At 43.2% G+C, this 19,296-nt stretch overlaps 1 protein-coding gene across 1 annotated transcript in view; it reads right to left on the bottom strand.

Annotated features, from left to right (window-relative positions):
• The window catches only part of RUNX1 (RUNX family transcription factor 1), a 177,912-nt gene extending 159,341 nt beyond the window's left edge, over positions 1-18,571 (bottom strand). Inside the window, exons 1-2 of the mRNA XM_054086245.1 lie at positions 18,439-18,571; positions 18,130-18,243 (exon numbers count right to left, since the gene is read on the bottom strand). Coding sequence (XP_053942220.1) covers positions 18,130-18,184 — 55 coding nt within the window. The 5' untranslated portion in view covers positions 18,185-18,243; positions 18,439-18,571. The remainder of the gene's footprint in view (positions 1-18,129; positions 18,244-18,438) is intronic.
• Between the last annotated feature and the right edge of the window lie 725 nt (positions 18,572-19,296).

Genomic DNA, 19,296 nt, shown 5'->3' with positions numbered 1-19,296 from the left:
CACCACAGGTACACTTGTAAGAACACTTATGTGCAGCTGCCTTCTTGGAAGCTGGGGCACGTATCCCCATGGCTGTCTGTGGTACCCTCTTGTAGGGAGCAGATGCTTGCCCTTCCCTCATGTGTCGTGTACGGCAGGGGAAGGCTCTTTTGAGAAACCAGTGAGTAACTGAAAAAAAAAATGTAGCAGAACTCAACAGCAAGAAACGGCAGCGAGAAAAAGTGTGAAACAGGAAAGCGCCAGTGAGGCTCACGCTGTTCCCCCCCACCGGCACTCAGCGGGGACGGAACTGCTGCAAAAGCGGCACAAGCCTGTTATCAGCCACGCGCAGGGCCTGCGGTTTGCTCGCTCTTGCAACCCTTCTTCAACTGTCACTTGTTTTTCAACAAACAGGATGCCTACATAAGGCTGACAGCTTCCCCGTAACTTGGGCGAGGGGCGGCACAGGTCCTTCTTGCCACCTCAGCGCTGCTCTACTCTCTTCCCCAGGGAGGTGGCTTCAAATGCACCCTGGGCAGGGTGCTGTAGAGGGGATAGACTTGTCTCCTTCCCGCAGCCCTCTGCTGTTGAGCAAACCAAGAAGAGTGTGTAACAGGATTGGCCGTGTCAGAGGGAAAAAAATGAGCTTCCATCCTGCTTGATTTTTGTTATTCCACCTAAAAGCAGTTATTAAGTAGTTGTGCTATGTTCAGGCACGAAGAATACATTCAAGCTACTGACCTCCTCTCTGATGTGCGCAGCAGCTGCTGATGTTTCTCATGATGGCCACAGGGGTATGGATAGCATAGCTTCTTTGCTATGCAGTCCACCTGCACAGGCTGAAGCGAAAGCACAAGGCAGGACTGGTTGAATGGAAAAGTTACTAGAAGAGGCAAAGGAGTGCCTGCCCTCACAGCCAACAAAACCAGAGTCTGTGGCAGAGCCAGGGCTCCTGACACTGTTGTTGGGCAGCTCCTACTACTGATTTTTGCCCTAGCATTAGAAAAAACCTCGACACTAAGATTTGCTGCTCAGGCTCCTCAAGAAGTTGTTTCTGTTTACTTCTGTTTACTTTCTGATCACTTGGGCTATCCTACAGAGAAGCCTGCTGTCTCTGCAAAAAAAGCAGTACCAGCCTGGGTTTCTGCTCAGTAGTTATATATAGAAAAAGCAAAACACACTCTTATCCTTGGTCTGATAATTGCTTGGCCAAAGGGTAGGCTCTGTCAGCAAAGGTGGAGCCCATGCCAACAACAGTGCAGGTGTTGCAGCAGAGCTCTCTAATTTGCAAGATTTTCTGGCTCTGCCCAGTGCCGTGGCAGATCAACACCAGACAAATTCGAAAAAGAAATATAGCTTTACAATGAAAGTTTCAGGAAATGAGGTTTTCCTTCTGAATTATTTTCTGAAAAATAAAAGAAGAAACACTTCTAAATGGATGCATAGTTTCTTCTCACACCTCCCTGTCCCACACCACCGACTTTCATCTTTGCGGATCTTGGGCAGGTTTTTAGGGCGTCTCCAAGCAGTGCTGTTTCCAGCTGTATTGGTGGGACTGAATTGTACCCTACTCCTGCTCTCCCTGCCCATGGCCATCTCCTCTGCTCTACTGGTGCAGGGAGGTGCAAAGCATCACCTACTGCCAAGAAACTCCAACCAAGGCTGGAGAAAAACCTAGTACACCAGTCCTACTGGGTCTGAGATTCTAATGAGCTGAACAAGTCTTCTACAACAAATTGTTTGTCAGCTAGTCTTATTTTTTTTTCCTGTTCCCATATTGCCCACAAGCAGCACATAATATTTTCAAGTTTGTCTCCTACTCAAAAGTAATTGGAAAACATTTTCTTCCTGTTTTTTTCTTTATGGTTTGTTATTTGAATTGCATTGCCCAGTTGCAGCTGGACATGTACAATATCTGGGCCCTGAAATAATGAGCATAAAACTAAGGAAACTTTCTGATGAAAATAACTACTTTATCAGATTTGAAATTCAAAGTAAACAACAGATCATTTTCTAGATAGTTGGGCTTATAACTGTAAGTAAAAAAACCTTAAGGTTCTGTTTCCACCTCTCTCTCACCTGGGCTGCTGATATGATCACTCTTCCCTGGTTCTTCACCCATGAAGATGAGGTACAAGCTGTTCCAGAGTAGTTTAAGCATCTTCTGAATGTTTTTGACTATCTTTGTGTACCACTTCGGCCAAGTGCACACCAAACTGAACTGCAGAGTTACTTATCAGCCTGTTTTTCTGTGGAGGCACTGCTTAAACGATCACCCTCATTCTTTCTGTGTTTCCTCTAACTTTTCTGGTTTATGGGTCAACTTTAACTAAATTTGATAGAACAGAAGTGGTCTTAAATTCCTACTGCTTTCACAAAATATGGCAGTAGCAGAGAGGCTCTGTCAGTCCTCCCAGCTACAGGGTGCCCAAGAGAGATTTTAGAGATTCCTCAAGAAGAGAAAAATCTTTGATTACATTAAAGCCTTATCGGATATTAGAGAATGTAGCCACAAGACTCATGTCTGTAGGAAATCAGCCATCACTAGTTCTGCCTAGGACAATGTGTTTTGGCTTTTTAAATTTACCAGAGTAGACTTGCTTTGAATTCAGAATGCAGGCTGCTTCTGTCTGAAATTTTACCATAAATCAAACATTTAAGGGAGAAGATCTGTAGTGGTTTTGCACGCTTTCAATCAAACAATACAAATTAGCTTTTTGAAAATTCCCAATGAACCAAGGCTAACACAGAACGTGACAAATTCTCATGAGAAGTTTCCTGTAGATCCAGTATCATGAGATATTTTTACCACATTACAATGGTTGTGAGGAAGGCCCACATTAACAACATGAGGACAGCATTTGGATTTAGTAGAGTGAACATATACAGCATAATCACCCATAATGTTTGAGGTAGCTCTCAATCCATCCCTGTCCTAAGTCCTTCCCTTACAATTCCTTAACAACACAACTGGAATGTTTATGATGTTACCGGTCACATCACTAGCATCCTCCATGGCTCAAGACAGGTCTTGGTATGCTCCAGTTCCAACTATCTCCCAAATAACAACACAAAAAATGTCCCATGTTAGCATCATAAATTTGTATGGGGCTCAGACGCAGTAACACACAGGTCCAACATTAAGTCTTACAAAGAAAGTAACTACCAATGCTGAAAAGACCTTGTAGTTTTATGGAGGGCACACCCTGTACTGTGTTTATATCCCTTGCACCATACAAGCCAGTATGATTAATATTATTTATTTATTGTAAGGCACACTGAAAGGTAATGCTACGGTGGGATTAAACAAGAAAAAAAATCCTGCAGGTACAACTCTTAGTACTTGAACCCACTCTTTAGCTTAATATCCTCATGACTTTTTATCTACCACATCATAACTTGCATCGGAACTTTGATACAAGCTGCCTACTAAGTTTCACATGTATTAGTGAATGCTAAACCTGAAAATGTAAGAAGCTATGAAATTAGTCTAGAAATACTTCTCTTTTTTCCTACCTCTGTTCTCCCTCCTACACCCAGCACACACCACCTTCAAGCTTTGCATTGATTTCATTGCATTACCAAAATAAAACTAACAGGATAAGTCTCATGCAGGATCCTTCTAGGCTGGAAAAAGAAAAGCAAGAACCCACAGAAACACACACCTGTTGATTCCATGGTACCCTAAGCACAGTATACTAAACTTGAGATTTTGGAAAAAAAAAATTAGGAAACTCATAGGTCTATTATCCACTTACATGGAAAGGGCCAAATGCACAGTGTGTTGACTCAGGACTATCTGCAGGCTTAAAAATTAAAGGGTTGCATACCGGCACCACAAGAATCTAGTCCTTCCATCCATTTCTGGCTTTCTATATCAACTGGAAAGGGATGAGGCTGCTAATGAAGACCAAAAGGGGCAGGTACCAGATGCTAGAGACAGAAGCACGGCCACCTGTATCCATCTGATTCTAACCAAGGTGAGAAGATAGCAGTGAAGAAAAGACTGATAATTTAGTAAGCTGGTAGGATGACGTTATGAACAACAGGGAACTCAGTTCAAATACTGAGCTTCTAAAAAAACCTGGAAAAATGCTAGTGGATTATTCTCAGAGCACAACCTGTGGGAGTTGCCTGTATTGCATTACTCTGGCTCTGGCTGGCCGGCTGGCAAAGGCAGCTCCAGCCACCTGTGTCTCAAATGTCAGCAGCTGGGGATGGTGTCTATGTTACCCACCAACCCCCCAAAATCTTTTCAGCTACAATTGATTAGGATTATGCCCTATTCAAGATGGAAAACGCAGTACCTAGTGAAAATAGTACCATGTCCCAGTGGTTTGCTAAGGAAAAGTACTTTTGTTAATGCAGGGGCTAGATCAGGCACACGTTTCTGCCACACGATAAAATACTACTTCCCCTTCTTGCTCTCTTCCTGACTTTCTAACCCTCTCTTCTGCACTGGGTTCTGGAAAGAAATACTCAATACGAATTTTTTTCATGCATATTCCTTAGCAGTCAAATATATGATCCACATGTTTTTTTCCTTCACTATGTGATAATTGAAGGCATTTTGCTCTCCAGACACAGAAATGAAAACTAGTAGCAAAATTAGCAATGTAAGTCAATCACTAGAAATGTTTGGGTTAATTTGTTTGTGGCAAATGTTGCAAACAGCAGCATTTTATAAAAACCTCAATGACAAGGTAGTTTGTTTTCTCACCAAAGAAAAATAAATGAGGGAAACTCTGTTACAGCTAATTATCTCCTAAAATAGGACAGTTGATGTTTTTCTAGGAGTTATTTTTCTAATTCTGATTTCAGTCCCTCTTTGAACTGCAGTTTCAAATAAGAGATGCCTCAACGTTGCTTGCATTTCCTGCAGGAAAAAAAAAATCCAACAAGACCTTGCAAGAAAAGGACCTTAGATGTTAACAAGTGGAGGACTTCAGACAGAAAAGAATTTGGGGAACCGAGAAATGATTTTCCTTGAAGATAAGTTGGAATCTGACAAATTTCTGTTAAATCATGTTTTGGATTTTTTTTTATGAAGACAGCTGTGTGAACAAGATGAATTAGCCTAAGCCTTCAGAGAAGGCTGTGGTTTTAGGCAGGAATGCTCAATTACTGGCTTAAGCCATGTACATGGGAGAAAACTTACTGAACTGGCACTTTGTGCTATCTTTGTTGACTGTGTGTGCTGCTTGGTTGGCAGCTGCTCGACTCGTGCAGGGAATTTGCTCCTGTGGGGACTGTGGGGTATCATAGTATCATAGTACCATAGTATCATAGTATAGTAAGGGTTGGAAGGGACCTTGAAGGTCATCTAGTTCCAACCCCCTTGCCATGGGCAAGGACAACTCATTAAATCAGGCTGCCCAATGCCCAACATGGGCTTGAACACCTCCAGGGATGGGGCAGCCACAACCTCCCTGGGCAACCTGTTCCAGTGTGTCACCACTCTCATAGTGAAGAAATTCTTCTGAATGTCCAGTCTAAGAAGAAATCAGCAAATAATAAATAAGACTATGCCTGACAGGGAGAGAATAATTCATAAGCTGAAGATGAAAACTGTGTTGAAAAACTGTGGCCTAGGGTTGTGAAGTCAATCCCTGTTCCTGTTCCTATTTACCCAGGGGTAATGTGGAGCAAAATGTGAGATTTTGCTCTTCTGACCAGAGCTGAGGATGGGTGGAGATGAGCAATGGGGAAGCCACCTTCCAGGCCTGCGCCAGGACACCCAGACCCTGGGTGGGGAGCAGAGACAGCTCTGGCTCCCCAGTGCCCTTCGCAGCACTTCACAAAAGTGGCAGGCAGACCAAAGGCACCCTCTTTGTCCAGCCACTGCCCTGAGCTTGTATGACACCATCTAATCCCCTTAGACACAGTGGGGGTCTATTGTATTTCATAATCCCTTTGCCTAGTGGACGTCTCTGAAGGCTGAAAGGGGAGATGAAATAGCCTGAAAAACCTCCAACTGCTTCTGTTTAAGTAGTGCTTTTGATCTCCAACTGCTGCGGTTTAGTCAAAGCAGCAACACACTGAAACCTTGAGGATGGAGGCCTACGGATCTTCTTTACCTGCCTCCATGTGGGCTGGGAATGTGCCTGAAGCATGGAGCTGTTAGAGAGGTGGGAAGGAGCTGGAGGGGCTGCCCTAATGGGCCTGTAAAAAGGAGCTGTCCTATCAGCGAGGGGATAGAAATGTGCTTTCTCACTTGCACCAATTTTGGTGCCAATTTTCATTCAGCATCTCTTGAGGCATGCCGAAAAGGGCAGAAAGCACCAGGATGCCACGCCAAAGAAAAGGCAGGTTGTCGCACAGAAGAGGAGCCACCTTCACCCCTCCGTATTTCACGTGTGCGAGAGTGTAAGCATAACTGTACAAAAAATTACTGCTGACCTGAGCCATAAGTGATGTGACTTCAGGTTGTTAACACCTTTATCTGAAGGAGAATAGCCATCACAGCTCTTATACAGTGCACAAGGATGTCAGCCAGGTCTGTCCACTGGTTTTGTTGGCTCTTGGATCAGGTGCCATGTACACAAAACACTGGGGTGCTTTAGCTGCCCCATTAAAATGTGAAACTAAATCATCTTTCCGTATATAGACATCTGTCTAATGACATAACTTCACCTACAGGGAAGCTGTAAATCCCTCTTCGTGTTGGTACATGTCTAGTTACAGCAGAGCACTTTTCCAAATGGGACTGGACTTATATAGGTATTAAAGTGTTCACACTGGTAAAAAATTATTCCTATGTAGTAAAGCAAAGAAGTTGTTTGGGGCTAATATAGCTTTTCTGCTGCTTAGTAAAATAGATGCACCTAAAAACATCAGTACAAAATAATATCACTACTCAAACATAGTACTCAAAGTTGTTTGGACTGTGTACGAGATTGTACAAAAAATGGATATTTGCATTTCAATCTTTGTTATGAGAAAACAACCCCAACACAACAATAAAAGTTCTAATTGTTACACTAAAATTTAAGTGGTTCACCATTTTTGAACTAAGAAGTTCATCCTATCGTTTTTTCCTCTTCACCTAGGCAAGCCATTCACATTCTTCTGTTTCCATGACAGCCCAACATCCTGCACTTTAAATGCCCCATTTCATTTAGAAAAGCAAATAATTCTCTCCAGTGCAGTGAGGTACAGCCAGAACAAGTTCCTGTTTGTATATGAGACTTGAACCTTTGTTTCAATATGCAAGTTATTTTACGTTTAATGTAAAAAATGTGAGTGTTTAGCACTGTACATTATCACTTTTTACAGGCTTGATGCAGAAGCTAAACAGAGAATTGGTGCAGAAACTAAGATGTCTTTTTTTTTCATTTCAGAGGTGGCCACCTCTCCAGGCTGTTAATGGTAGTCCTTAGAAAGTTCAATTGCGGGCAAACCACATGGCGGCTCTCTGTGCCATCCTTTCTCTGGAGTGAGAGTGACCTTCCAGATGAGTTGCCAGGCTGACCTTATTTCACTAGCTGGAGGCATGAGCAGAATTCTTTCCACATGCTATCTGTACCCCAAGCTTGAGATGAAATGCTGGCAAAAAAACACGGATCAGGCTGGTGTAGCAGTGTGCTCAGTGATGTGGTGGATGTAGGTCTGCTTAGGACCTCTCATGAAACAACCTCTGCAACTCCCTGCCCCAGAGTCTACAGAGATGCACTGAACAAAGTGGTACTGAATTTCTTCGTGAAGCATTTGGACAATTAATTAAACCACTCTATGTTGCAGTAACTGATTTGCTGAGGTCTTAACCTGAGTGTGTCTTTGCAATATGAATTCTGTTACACCCAAGCTACGCAAAACCCAAAGCTCATTTACATATAGCTCCTGAAAAAACAGAAGCATTTTACAGAAGTCTGATATTATCTAGTAACCGTATTGCAAAATAAATCACACTTCCTATGCACTGAGCGTAGCATGTAGTCGCATATCAGTATCTGGCTCAGGATGATGTACAACATGGACAGATGATCAGCAGCCATGGCAGCCTTGCTCTGTGGAGACTGCCTGCACAGGTGAGGAATCCTCCTTATTGCCTCTAACTCAGAAAATACTTTTAGAGTTGCTTTCCAGAGTCTCTCGTCACTGCTCAGTGAGGAAATACACCTCACCTGTCCACTGGGCTGGGTATACACCCTTAACGTACAAGCTAAGTACAAAGCAACAGCTATCTACCAGAGAAAAAATCCCAGCCAACCCAAAGCTCCCTTTACAACCAGGTGTAATCATTTCACACCAGTATTTCCTAAGTAAAAGAGTGAAAAAGTGTCATTCTCAAGCCATGGTTGTGCTAAGCAGAATCACATGTATTACAGTTACACTTTAATGCTATGTTTCTTTCAGCCTCTGTATCAATACTGGCATCCGGAGTTCACCCGCTGCCTGTTCACTTCTCATGAATGAGAATGATCAACTTCCATGTTAATCTGTTTTTTTTTTTTTCTTGTAGGCGTCTTTGTTCTTACAGGACAGACCTTCTTGACTGTTCTTATAGGACAGACCCAGGCCCACTGCATCTGATGGCTGTTTTGTCCTTGCCTGGGTGGAGCCAGGATAGTATCCTAAGTATTGGCTCTGCGGCATGCTTTCTGTTCCTGGTCATGTCTACAGAGAAAAGGGGAAGCATGCCTGCAGGCATGTGGGAGTAAGCACTTCTAGCTTAAATCTACCCAGTCTGTATAATAACAGTAGTGAAAACCCAGAGGTATGTCTCCCGCCCCCGCTCATCACCACTGTGTGCACCGAGGTCTTCTAGGGGTTTGGCTGGCAGTGACTTACACCCATGTGATTGCATCTGCCTGCATTATCCTTGCTAGACAGATGAAAGCCTTCATTTTGCTGTGCCAGCTTGCCTTCCTCTACCCTTTGATACTGCAGCAAGTATAAACAGACACCTGAGTGCTGACAGGCAAGGAGGTTGGTCTGCCTACTGCAGAGGCTGTGACACCCCAGTCTCAGCTCCTGCTCAGCATTCTCGCAGTACTTGCCTTCGCCAAAGCAGGCAACTGCAAGGTGCTTTAGCAATGCTTATAGAGCTCGACATCCTTTGGTGCTTGTTTGAGGCTTCTGTAAATGTCCCATTAGCTCTGAGACAGGAACCTAGTTTTCATGGTACAGGCACGTGCCATAAAACTGACTAGAAAATGGACTTATGAGAGATACAGGTAGTGCTGGGCCTGAGAAGGTGCAGGATATTTATAGAATCATAGACTCATAGGATGACCTGAGTCAGAAGGGGGACATAATGATCATCGAGTCCAACTCTTGTCCCTGCATGGAACAACCGTAACATCCACACCATGTGTATGAGGGTGTTATCAAAATGCTTCCTGAATATTGTCAGGCTTGGTGCTGTGACTACTTCCCTGGGGAGCTTGTTCCAGTATTCCACCACTCTCTGGGTGAAGAATCTAACCTCCAAGCTAAACAGCCCCTGGCACATCTTCCAGCCATTCCATTGGGTCCTATCATTGGTCACCAGAGAGAAGAGATCAGCTCTTGCTTCTCCACTCCTTGTGAGAAAGCAGTAAGTTGTAATGAGGTCCCCCCTCAGTCTCCTTTTCTCCAGGCTGAACTGACCAAGTGACTTCAGCTGGTCCTCATATGACTCCCCCTCTAAACCTTTCACCAACTTCATGTCCTCCTCTGGACACTCTCCAGTAGCTTTATATCGCTTTTATACTGTGGCAGCCAGAACTGCATCCAGTACTCAAGGTGGGGCCACACCAGTGAGGAGTAGAGTGGGACGGTCACCTCCCTTGACCAGCCAGCAATGATGCACCCTAGGACACAGTCAGCCCTCTTGGCTGCCAGGGATCACTGCTGGCTCAGGTTCAACTTGCCGTTGACCAGAACCCCTGGATCCCTTTCCACAGGGCTACTCCCCAGCCTCTTGCTCCTCAGGATTGCCATTTCCCAGGTGCAAAATCTGGCACTTGTCCTTGTTAAACTTCATGCTGTTGGCGATTACCCAGCTCTCCAGTTTGTCTAGATCCCTCTGCTGGGCTTCTTTGCCCTCAAGAGTATTAACAGCTACCCGAATTTCATGTCATCATCAAACTTGGTTAGTAAATCTTCAAGTCCTGCTTCCAGATCATTTATGAAGATATTAAAGAGTACTGCCCCTAAGATGGATCCCTGCAGAACACTAGTGACTGTTTGCCAGCCCAGTGTAACCCCATTTACAATGACCCTTTGAATCCAACCCATCAGCCAATTGTTCACCCGTTGCATTATGTGTTTATCCAGCTGTATACTGGATAAATACATATGTGTTTATGTAATGTATACTGGACATTTTGTTTAGGAGGATGATGTGAGAGACAGTATCAAAGGCCTTACTGAAATCCAGAAAGATCACATCAACCAGTTTCCCTTGGTCAAGTAGGTGGGCAACTTTGTCATTGAAAGAAATTAAGTTTGTCAGGCAGGACCTTTTCCTTAGTCTGGCTGGGAAAAAATGACTGTGTTGTGTTTTAGGTGTTTTTCAATAGCTCCCAGAATAACCTTCTCCATAATCCTACCAGGCCCTGAAATGAGACTGGCAGGCCTGTAGTTACTGGGGTCATCCCTGCTGCCCTGCTTAAAGACTAGAACAACAATTTGCCAGCTTCCAGTCAGCTGGTGCATTTGTCATAAAGCAAACAGATGCTTGGCCATGTTCTGTGCTTCTTCGCCCTGAACGTGCAAGGTATTTTGCAAATGGTCATTTTTCTCTTTCAAACACCACAAAAAAAAGGCACTTAAAGGGCTGGGCCAATGATTTCTGAGGTTGTTTATTTGACAAGGATGGCAGGGCTTGCCCTCAGTACAGCTGAATGAAATGTTTATGGCAAATCACATAAAACTTGACAGGTTTCAAGTTTCCCCACACCACATTCATGGAAAGATTTGTAAGAGAGGTAAGCCTTTCAATTACAGTCAAAACCCTACCTAAGGGCAGCTTCTGAGTACATCTCAAAATCACAGCTTCAGTGTGAAACCAGACAACAGAAAACACACTGCAGGACGAAATACTCAGAAGGCAAAAGAAAAAATAACCCAAGCCCCTGACTTGGACTGCTTTTGGGTTCACTGGAATCAGAAACTCAAAACAAAAGGGTTTTTTCAGCTTAAACCAAACCCAGATTGATCAAAGCTGGAGAAAATGTTCTCAGAGCTTCATGAAGTGAAACTACCTAATTTCAGAGTTTCACTTGCAAGCAGAAGTGATGAGCCCTGCTGACAGGATTAAGGATGAATTGGAAACTCTACCAGGTAGCAGTTAGCATCAGTCTCTACTTCCCTGCTTTCACACCTGGTTCTTCTATGCCTTTTTTTTTTCCCTATTGCAGTTGTCTGAATAGAGTTTTTTAGAGAATTTGATATTTTGGACCAAAATAAGTCTTGGTCATAAGCTCAGGTGTTACTTTACTAGGACCTAAGTGGAAGAAAAAGCACTTCTTTTGAAAATTTATTACCCTGGGAATCTGTATATATAATTTTTAGTCTTCTTTTCACTGGTGGCATGAATGATGTGCTTTGCATTCAGTATCACTGTGGTTAAGCTGGTGCATGCATGGACTTCACCAAGACATACTGTAGATGTTTGTAGATGCTATATTGCTCCAAACACCACCACTGTTGTCACTCTGTACAGTTCATTAATACACTTCAGAGAGGAGATATTCCTACTACTCATATACTATTTGGGAAGCTGACTCAAATCTATACAAATATTATCCATTCTCTTAAGATGACGGAAGAGGTAATGAGGTAGTCTAATGTTTTCTTGTCCTTCTCTCAGACCAGTGATTCACCTACCCAGCAGTCTGTCTCTCTCTGTGGCCAGTACCAGATGTCATAGAGGAAGCCACAATTTATTTTGCAGATGACAGACCTGCTTACATGGGAAGCTTTCTTTCCAAGCTTTAACAGAAATCGGTTTGTACTCTGAAACATAGCAGTGATAGATGAATGGAGAACTTAACCCTTCCAAAACCTCATTTTCTTTAGCTGGCTGGTGTATATTAAGAAGCATGAATATATGCAGACCCAGGTGGGTTAAGGATCCTGCTGAACTCGGTGTCAATGGTATTTTATGTCAATGAATTCTAGGCTGTAATCACTCACTGTTTAAAAAAAAAAAATCTACTATACCTTGCCCTGTTGACTAAGCACAGAGAAAGGAAGAGAAGTGAGTGAGTGATCTGACTATCAGAGTCGTTTTAGGAAAAACCTAAACAAACAGAAAACACAAGTAAATAAATAAGCGCTGAAAAAAATCCAAGCAATGCATCTTTGCACGCTGCAATCTGCAGGAACACAGGAAATCCATCAGGCTCATGTCCCTGCTGTGAAAGTTCAGTGTGTCCTGCCCTGAGCTCCCCCACTGCACACTGGAGTACCTCATCTCTGTGCTTAGCCTCATGCTCGTGGCAGCCATACCACTCAAAACACTGCATACCCAAATTTAAACTCACAGCCTGCATCTGGGAAGCCTGCTCTGGCACAGGGAAGACAGAGATGCCAGACAGCATTTGGATTCAAAGAGCAGGTGGTCCCTCTCAGCCAGCTTCAATCCATTCTTTTACTCAGAGCCAGAGCTACCTCTGCCTTGCCCTCCTGCTGGGGCTGCTGGACCCCTACTGCCACCCTTGTCCAGCAGCCCATCAAGCACTCACACATTTTGGCACAAAGAGCTGAAGCCTCTTTAAAGAGGTCATCATAGCTGTGTTGTGCAACTCTCCTCCACCAAGGTAGCGGAGCCTGCCAGACACTCTGTGGCAGCCTCCTGCATACAAATCCTTGCCCTGTGCATGCAGGAGGAAGACAGGTTTCCCTGTCTTGTCAGAGAGGTGAGCAACCTCAAATAATCGCTGACCAAGGCACCACAGCTGGTAGCTTCTACAGAGCACCACCCTAACATTTTCCTGCAGATAGCATTCCCCCTTAGCTCATGATCCCGCTCCGTGTTTCACCTTTGTTCTGTGCAGAAGCACAAGTGGACCGTAGGCTAACAGCCCTGCCCAGCCCTCCAGGCACCGCTTCAGAGGTGCAGCAGAGACCGTTGGGACCTAGTCGGTCTCCCCCACACATGGCAGGATGTCTTTGGATGAGCTTCTCCTGTTGGTATGAGAACCTCATAGTTTCACAGAGAAATGCTTTCATTGTTTTCTTAGGATTGCTTCAGCTTAGCTTTTAAAAGTAAGTATGTCTATTTTAAAATCCAAGAACAGTAATTGCTTCGCTACTTTTGTTTTAGGTATAGACTCCCCTTTCAAATAATAAGATGGTGCAGATACTCATTCTGCATTCTGAAGTAGAATTCTTTAAGAATTCATAAATTACTTTCATAAACTTGCCAATATCACTGGCCTTCATATTTATTTAAAGATAAGAGGACTGTTCTTTTGGGGTCATAACTTAGCAGTCAAACAAATTCAGGATTATCTCCTAGTTATGGAAAAAAAGCCATTTTCTTTTCTATTTGCATTGCGTACACTGGCAGTGTGGGGAAGATACTTTTGTTTTCCACCAGAGAGCTACATCAGAGCTGGAGTTTGGCGTTAGCGGTAAAACATGGTCCAAAGCAGGGCTGCTATCCAACAGCCTCTTATTAATGGCTACACAATAAAGAGCAAACTGATTTGGGAGATCTGCAAGCCAGCCATAACACTAAGTTCTTGCTAAGACTGTCATCACAACATATCACTATGCTGAGAGTGAATGGTTAAACACTCAGTCTAATATTCTGGCCTATGATGAAATCTCTTGATCTTACCAAAGCAGTGTATTCATCTGTGTGAGACACTTTACCCCTTACTTCACAGGAATTCCTGTGTTCAGGTCTTGCAATGCTTCTTAAGGCTTTTAAATGAAAAAAGGCTCAAACAGAGAGAAGGCTGTGTAAATCAGACATTGTGCAAGTTTTTTCTTCTAGTAAGCCAAGATTTTTATGAGTTTTAGTTCAATTTCCTATTCACAAGATGTAGTAAGTATTTTATAATGCTGACACAAATTAACTCTTTGTTACTGTTCAGGCAGTCTGAAAAAGTCTGAAAAACTTTGTCTCTCCCCTATGCAGCGACAACATAGTTTACACTTCTGTGAAAAGATAGGTTTCTTCTGCTGGATGAGTGAAAGAAAATACACGGCAGTGTTGGGTACCATGCATCTCCCAGAGAAACGTGTCTTTGGTAGAGTTACATTTAGTATATGGCCACTTCTGCTAATGCCACCAATTCTACAGAGCTGAAATAGCTGCCAGCTTGCTGCCTCCTCCTCACACAGCAGCCTGTGCAGATGGACTTTTACTCCTATGCTCATATGCTGACAGTATAAGACTGCAAATGTAGGCTTGGACAACAGGGATCCTTTGATCACCTCACCTGTCCACTCGCAGAGAGTGCCAGGGATTTTAGAAGTCTACCAGCAAAAATCCCATCTCAAGGTAAGTCAGAGCCACTAACTTTCAAGGAGAAGCAATATGCTTATGTACGCTTAGGTCCATTACATTAGGTCCTTAGCAATGCCCTTAGGTCCATGGATCAAGACAGGAAAGCCCTTCACAGCAGGAAGAACTTTTTGCTACAGTTTTATTTAGCATTTGCAAAAGAAGAAACCCACAATGGCTGGGCACTACTTGCCATATTAAAAATAAGAAGAAAGCATGTACAGTGTATTTTCTATGTTGTAAAAGTGCTCTGATGGAGTTCATTTCAGTTGATAAGAAACCAACAAAATGTTGCACCACGAATCTTCATTGTCTTGATTAATTAATGAGAAATACAACAAAGGCAAAACCAATAATAACCTTTTTGCATATTGAAATAATTAGACCTTGCAGCAAAAGGAAAAATGAAGAAAAACTGGCCTCCTGGAAAATATTTTGCTTCTTGCTATTTAAAGCCCCATAAAACCCCTGCAATATGATTAGTTATTCTGTCTTCCTTTGCAGGGAAAATTGTTAGGAAACCTTATAGGACTGTTTAAGGCACTTAAGAAGTTAAAAGAAGTTATGGGGTGGGGCATTATTATGTAATTATCTGGGCACACTTTAAAAACTGTTAGTGCCCACTTTAATACAAGACTCTAACCGGTCTCATTCTGGTCCCCCTGCCCAAAAGACATCACTGTGTTGACCCAGGCAATACACATTAACCTGTGTTGAACCCTCAATAAACTCAGCAAATTCATCCTTATACCATGAGTCTTGCCAGATTAAAAGTTTAACCCACAGCCCTGCTGATGCAGTCCTAGATTTGAGAAAGAGATGGAGTGGTGTTTTCCTGTGGGTTGCACTGCAGCAAGACATTTAGAAATGCTCCAACCCTGTGCTCCTTACACCAAGCCCAGGCCATAAACTGAAAGAGGCCATTAGGAAAATGAGGCTGCCACTAAAAGCAGAGCTGGTAAACATTTGAATGTGTCCAGCGTGCAGACCATGCCACTGGAGGTTTCAGTATAATCCCCATTTCTTTACCTAGTGGCAGAAGTGAGGACCTGGTGTGGTGTGATAGAAAAGGGGCCATATCCTTTGTGGTGTACCACATTCAATTAATATGTCAGGCTTTCTATGTCTGTCACTGCTCGCAGGGGCTGGAACAATGGTTCTGCTTCCCCACTCCCCTCTTTTTTTCCCAATTTTCACATAGTATCAGGCAAAAAAAGAGTTATGGATTTCCTTCTCAGAGAACTGCATGGACTGATAAAGTAAAATCCAGAGCAGAAAGCAACTTGTTATTTTTCCCTTTACCTCACGATTTCATTAACTGAGAGAAACTGCAATAAATTTTGGCGGGAAAAAAAAGAAAAGAGACACTTTTGGACATTTCAATTGACCAGTGTATGTAAACACTATTGAGACATACGGGTGAGAACAACTGACCCTAGGGATGATAATTTTTCTTGCTCCGAGGCTGCAGCATTACTTTTTCTGCGTCCACGATTTTGAAATTGTGCAAAGTTAATTTGAGTAAGGAAAGGAACAAAAAGGGAACTGATGGAAAACTGTCACAGCCTTCCACATTGAAACATAATATACTTTTGCAATGCTGAAACATTTACTCTTTAACTCAACAGAAGCGCTTTCACCCAAGGTTTTCAGCAGCAGATTGATTTTGCTTGTGCTGGGAGTGTACCAGGATCTGTACCTGGGTTGCCATAACTCAATAAATATTGTAAGGTATCTAGCACAAGACTTCTAGCTTAGTCCATGAAGAAACACAAAATACTGGTACTATGGTAACACTAACTATAATAAAGAGAACAGTAATAAGGAGGATAATAAAACCCATTCTGAATTGTTGAGTTAAATCACTCGCTGGATTAAACATCTATAATGAATTAACTCCTTTTCTGGATGAATTGGTCCTTGGTCTCAAACCACCTGCTCTCAGGCTCTCTGGGTTCCTGCCTACGATACAGCCCCTGCCACCCCTTGCCTGTCCTGTGGGCTGGCTGTGCTCTGGCACTCGTTGCAAGCACTGCCCCGAGAGGTTCACTCTGTTTGTTATTTTATCAGGAGCACAAAATTTCCTCAATAAGTCTTACTGTGCTACAGATTAAACAGTAAACAGTTGGGTCAGCTTTAAAAAAAAAAAAAAAAAGTAGAAAAAAAGCTGACGAAATGCAGGAAGATCCTTCTTGTTATTCTAGTAGTATTGCTTCCTTTGCTTGGTAGGGATGCTGAGGCAATGTCAGCACTGTGAGCACCACAGAGCAGTTCACCACTTCTTGCTCACCCTTCAGCATCTCCCCTACCCAGCCTAGAAGGTGCTGCAAGCCCAAGTGACTCATGCAAGCTCGCTGCTGTTCAATTCTCCTCCAGTGCCAGGAAAGACAGATGCAGAAAAACTTTTGACATGGATGGGGGAAAAAAAGGACTGTGCAAGCTAGCGTTTCAACAGGCTGCCCTCCACCCGCATCCCACTCGAGGGAGCGCTGATCCGCAGGAGCCGCAGGGGTGCCGGGGGAGCCACTGCTTGTTGTGACACAGCAGCTGGGACGAGCCTTCCGCATTCCCCAGCCCACTTATTAATACAAATTACTCATGACTCACACTGACACCGCCAGCGAGGCCGGGAAACTGTAGTCTGTAACTATAAAGAGTTATGAAGTGCTGCTTTCTGGCAGCACCCTTGCCAAGCTCGATGAGCGGTCTGAGACCGTCTTTGTGTGCCTTGTCAACTGAATGGGCACAGCTCCGCTGCAAAAAGGACTTCTGCCGTCAGAAGGTTTGCATGGATAGGGGAAAAGTTCAGCTGTAGCATGAGCTATTTAGGAAGATAGTTACGAGGAAGTGGACAAGTTTCTCGTGCCAGTCCCCGGTTTACTTGTATGAATAACCCATGACTAAACCATTAGCTCCACAGGGGGTTGTGAGAACATTAGAAGGAGCCTCTGAAAGTGCCTGGTCACTGATGTATAAAAGATTGCTGGGTGAAGCCCTTAATCCCCTCCTTCAGCCTTTACAGGACTACATCATTTCTCTAAGGGTGACTGCAACTGATAATTTGCAGTCATCCGAGACCTGCGTGGCATCAACAGAAATCCTGAGCTTATGCACATCGCTTCTTTTCCTGAGCCACGTGAGTTGCAGCTAACTTTAAGTAGATTTCTAAGCTTTTTCTGACTTCTCCCCAGTGAACATGCCTTTACATAGGCTGATGGCATAGAATAAGTGAGACAGCATCACGCTCTGCTGGCTGTACACACCAGCTTGCTGATCACTCCCCATGTTTCAGCCTGTAATACATGTTGTATGTTTTTGGCTGTCATTTTTCATGGCAATAGCTCAAAAAGTCATAATTCTGCCAAAAAGGCTCAAAAGAGGTTTGTGCTACTGCTACTGTATCTGCAGTAATTTGTGTAAGTTATTTTAGCCCACTTTGATTTATGAAGAGAAAATTCACAAGCATGCAATAGTTATTTGAACAGCTTAAATGAGTCCTTATTATAATCTCTTTAACGGACTGATAAGTAACAAGACAGTATTCCTCCAAGCTTAGATATTAGCTGCCATGAAAGCACCTTAAAGAATATTGAAGTGGGAAAAAGCATGTCCTACTAGAATGTCCCCAGATGCTCTCCAAATATGCATTTTCTTAAGTATGGGAAAGCAAAAAAGTATATTTAGAAAGTCTGAATGGCACTTACCTCTCAAGAAGTGCTGGTAAGAAGGAAGTGACTCAAATATGCTGTTTGAATCCATTGTTTCCTCTTTAAAACTCACTCTCTTTTTACAGTGAAGGAATATATGATTTCTTCTACCTTGGGGAGTGAAAAATGAAGAATGGTCATTGCTACCACCCTCTTCTCAGCCATTATGGTCTGTTTTATCTGGTGCCTCAGGAGCAGCACAAAGCGTATTATAAGGTTCTTTTGGTTCTTTTGCTAAAAGAACTCTGAAATTGTTTCTTAAAAAGAAAAAAAAATAGCGGATCGGTTGTGGTTGATGATGCTTACCACTCTATGAAACTCTGTGGTTTGCAGTCAAAACGATTCGCCCTGCCTGCTGACCAATATCCCGGACCCACTCTTGTGTGACTGCCTCTGTACCCAACTTGTGGTTCTGTGGTTGTTTATGAGGCCCAAAGAAGTGTTTCACACAACCAAAATTACAAATTTAACTGTTCCCCTTTCCAGAACCTGTCTCCATTGGTTCCTTTGCATCACGTGACCTGAGTGATGTCGACTTACTTTTTTTTTTTTTTAACTTTCTGAAGTCATGCCCTACCCACTCCACCTGCCCTCCCCGGGGCTGCGCGAGGCAGTGATGGAGTCTGCTGAGGGAGGAAAAAGAAAAATGACTCACCATCCCTGATGCTACAAATGGTCTTGCTGAGTTAGTTCAACTCCGCTTGTTTTGTTGTTTGTGGTTTTTGGAACTACTTATTATTTTGATAGAGATTTCATTGCTGCTTATTCAATAGTAATTCAAACCCGGGTATTAATCTGCTGCTAAGACAGGATGTGTAACTCGTCCTGTAAAACATTAGGAATCAGCTGTAGGAAAGACCACTAGGTAGAGAAAGGACACTGCAAAAAGGGTCTTTTTCCTAAAAAAAAAGAAAAAGAAAAAAGAAAAGAAAAAGAAACTGTCAGGAGAGACAGAAAAAGCCCTGACATTATTTTGAACCTGTATGACACCACCCTCTAAGGAGTGCTTAAAGGTCACTAGTCTCTGTGCCCACAGACAAGGTTTGAAAGTTACTTCCATGGGGTCGAAACCAGCAGTCCTTGTTTAGTACAATTCCTGCTTTCATCAGAAGGATGTCTACCCAAGAGACACCCTGAGTAAAATCCTCAAGATTCAGCTCAGCA

The sequence above is a fragment of the Cuculus canorus genome, chromosome 1 (genome assembly GCF_017976375.1).
Source record: "Cuculus canorus isolate bCucCan1 chromosome 1, bCucCan1.pri, whole genome shotgun sequence".
Classification (NCBI taxonomy): Eukaryota; Metazoa; Chordata; class Aves; order Cuculiformes; family Cuculidae; genus Cuculus; species Cuculus canorus.
This window is presented reverse-complemented; position numbering and strand designations above follow the sequence as displayed.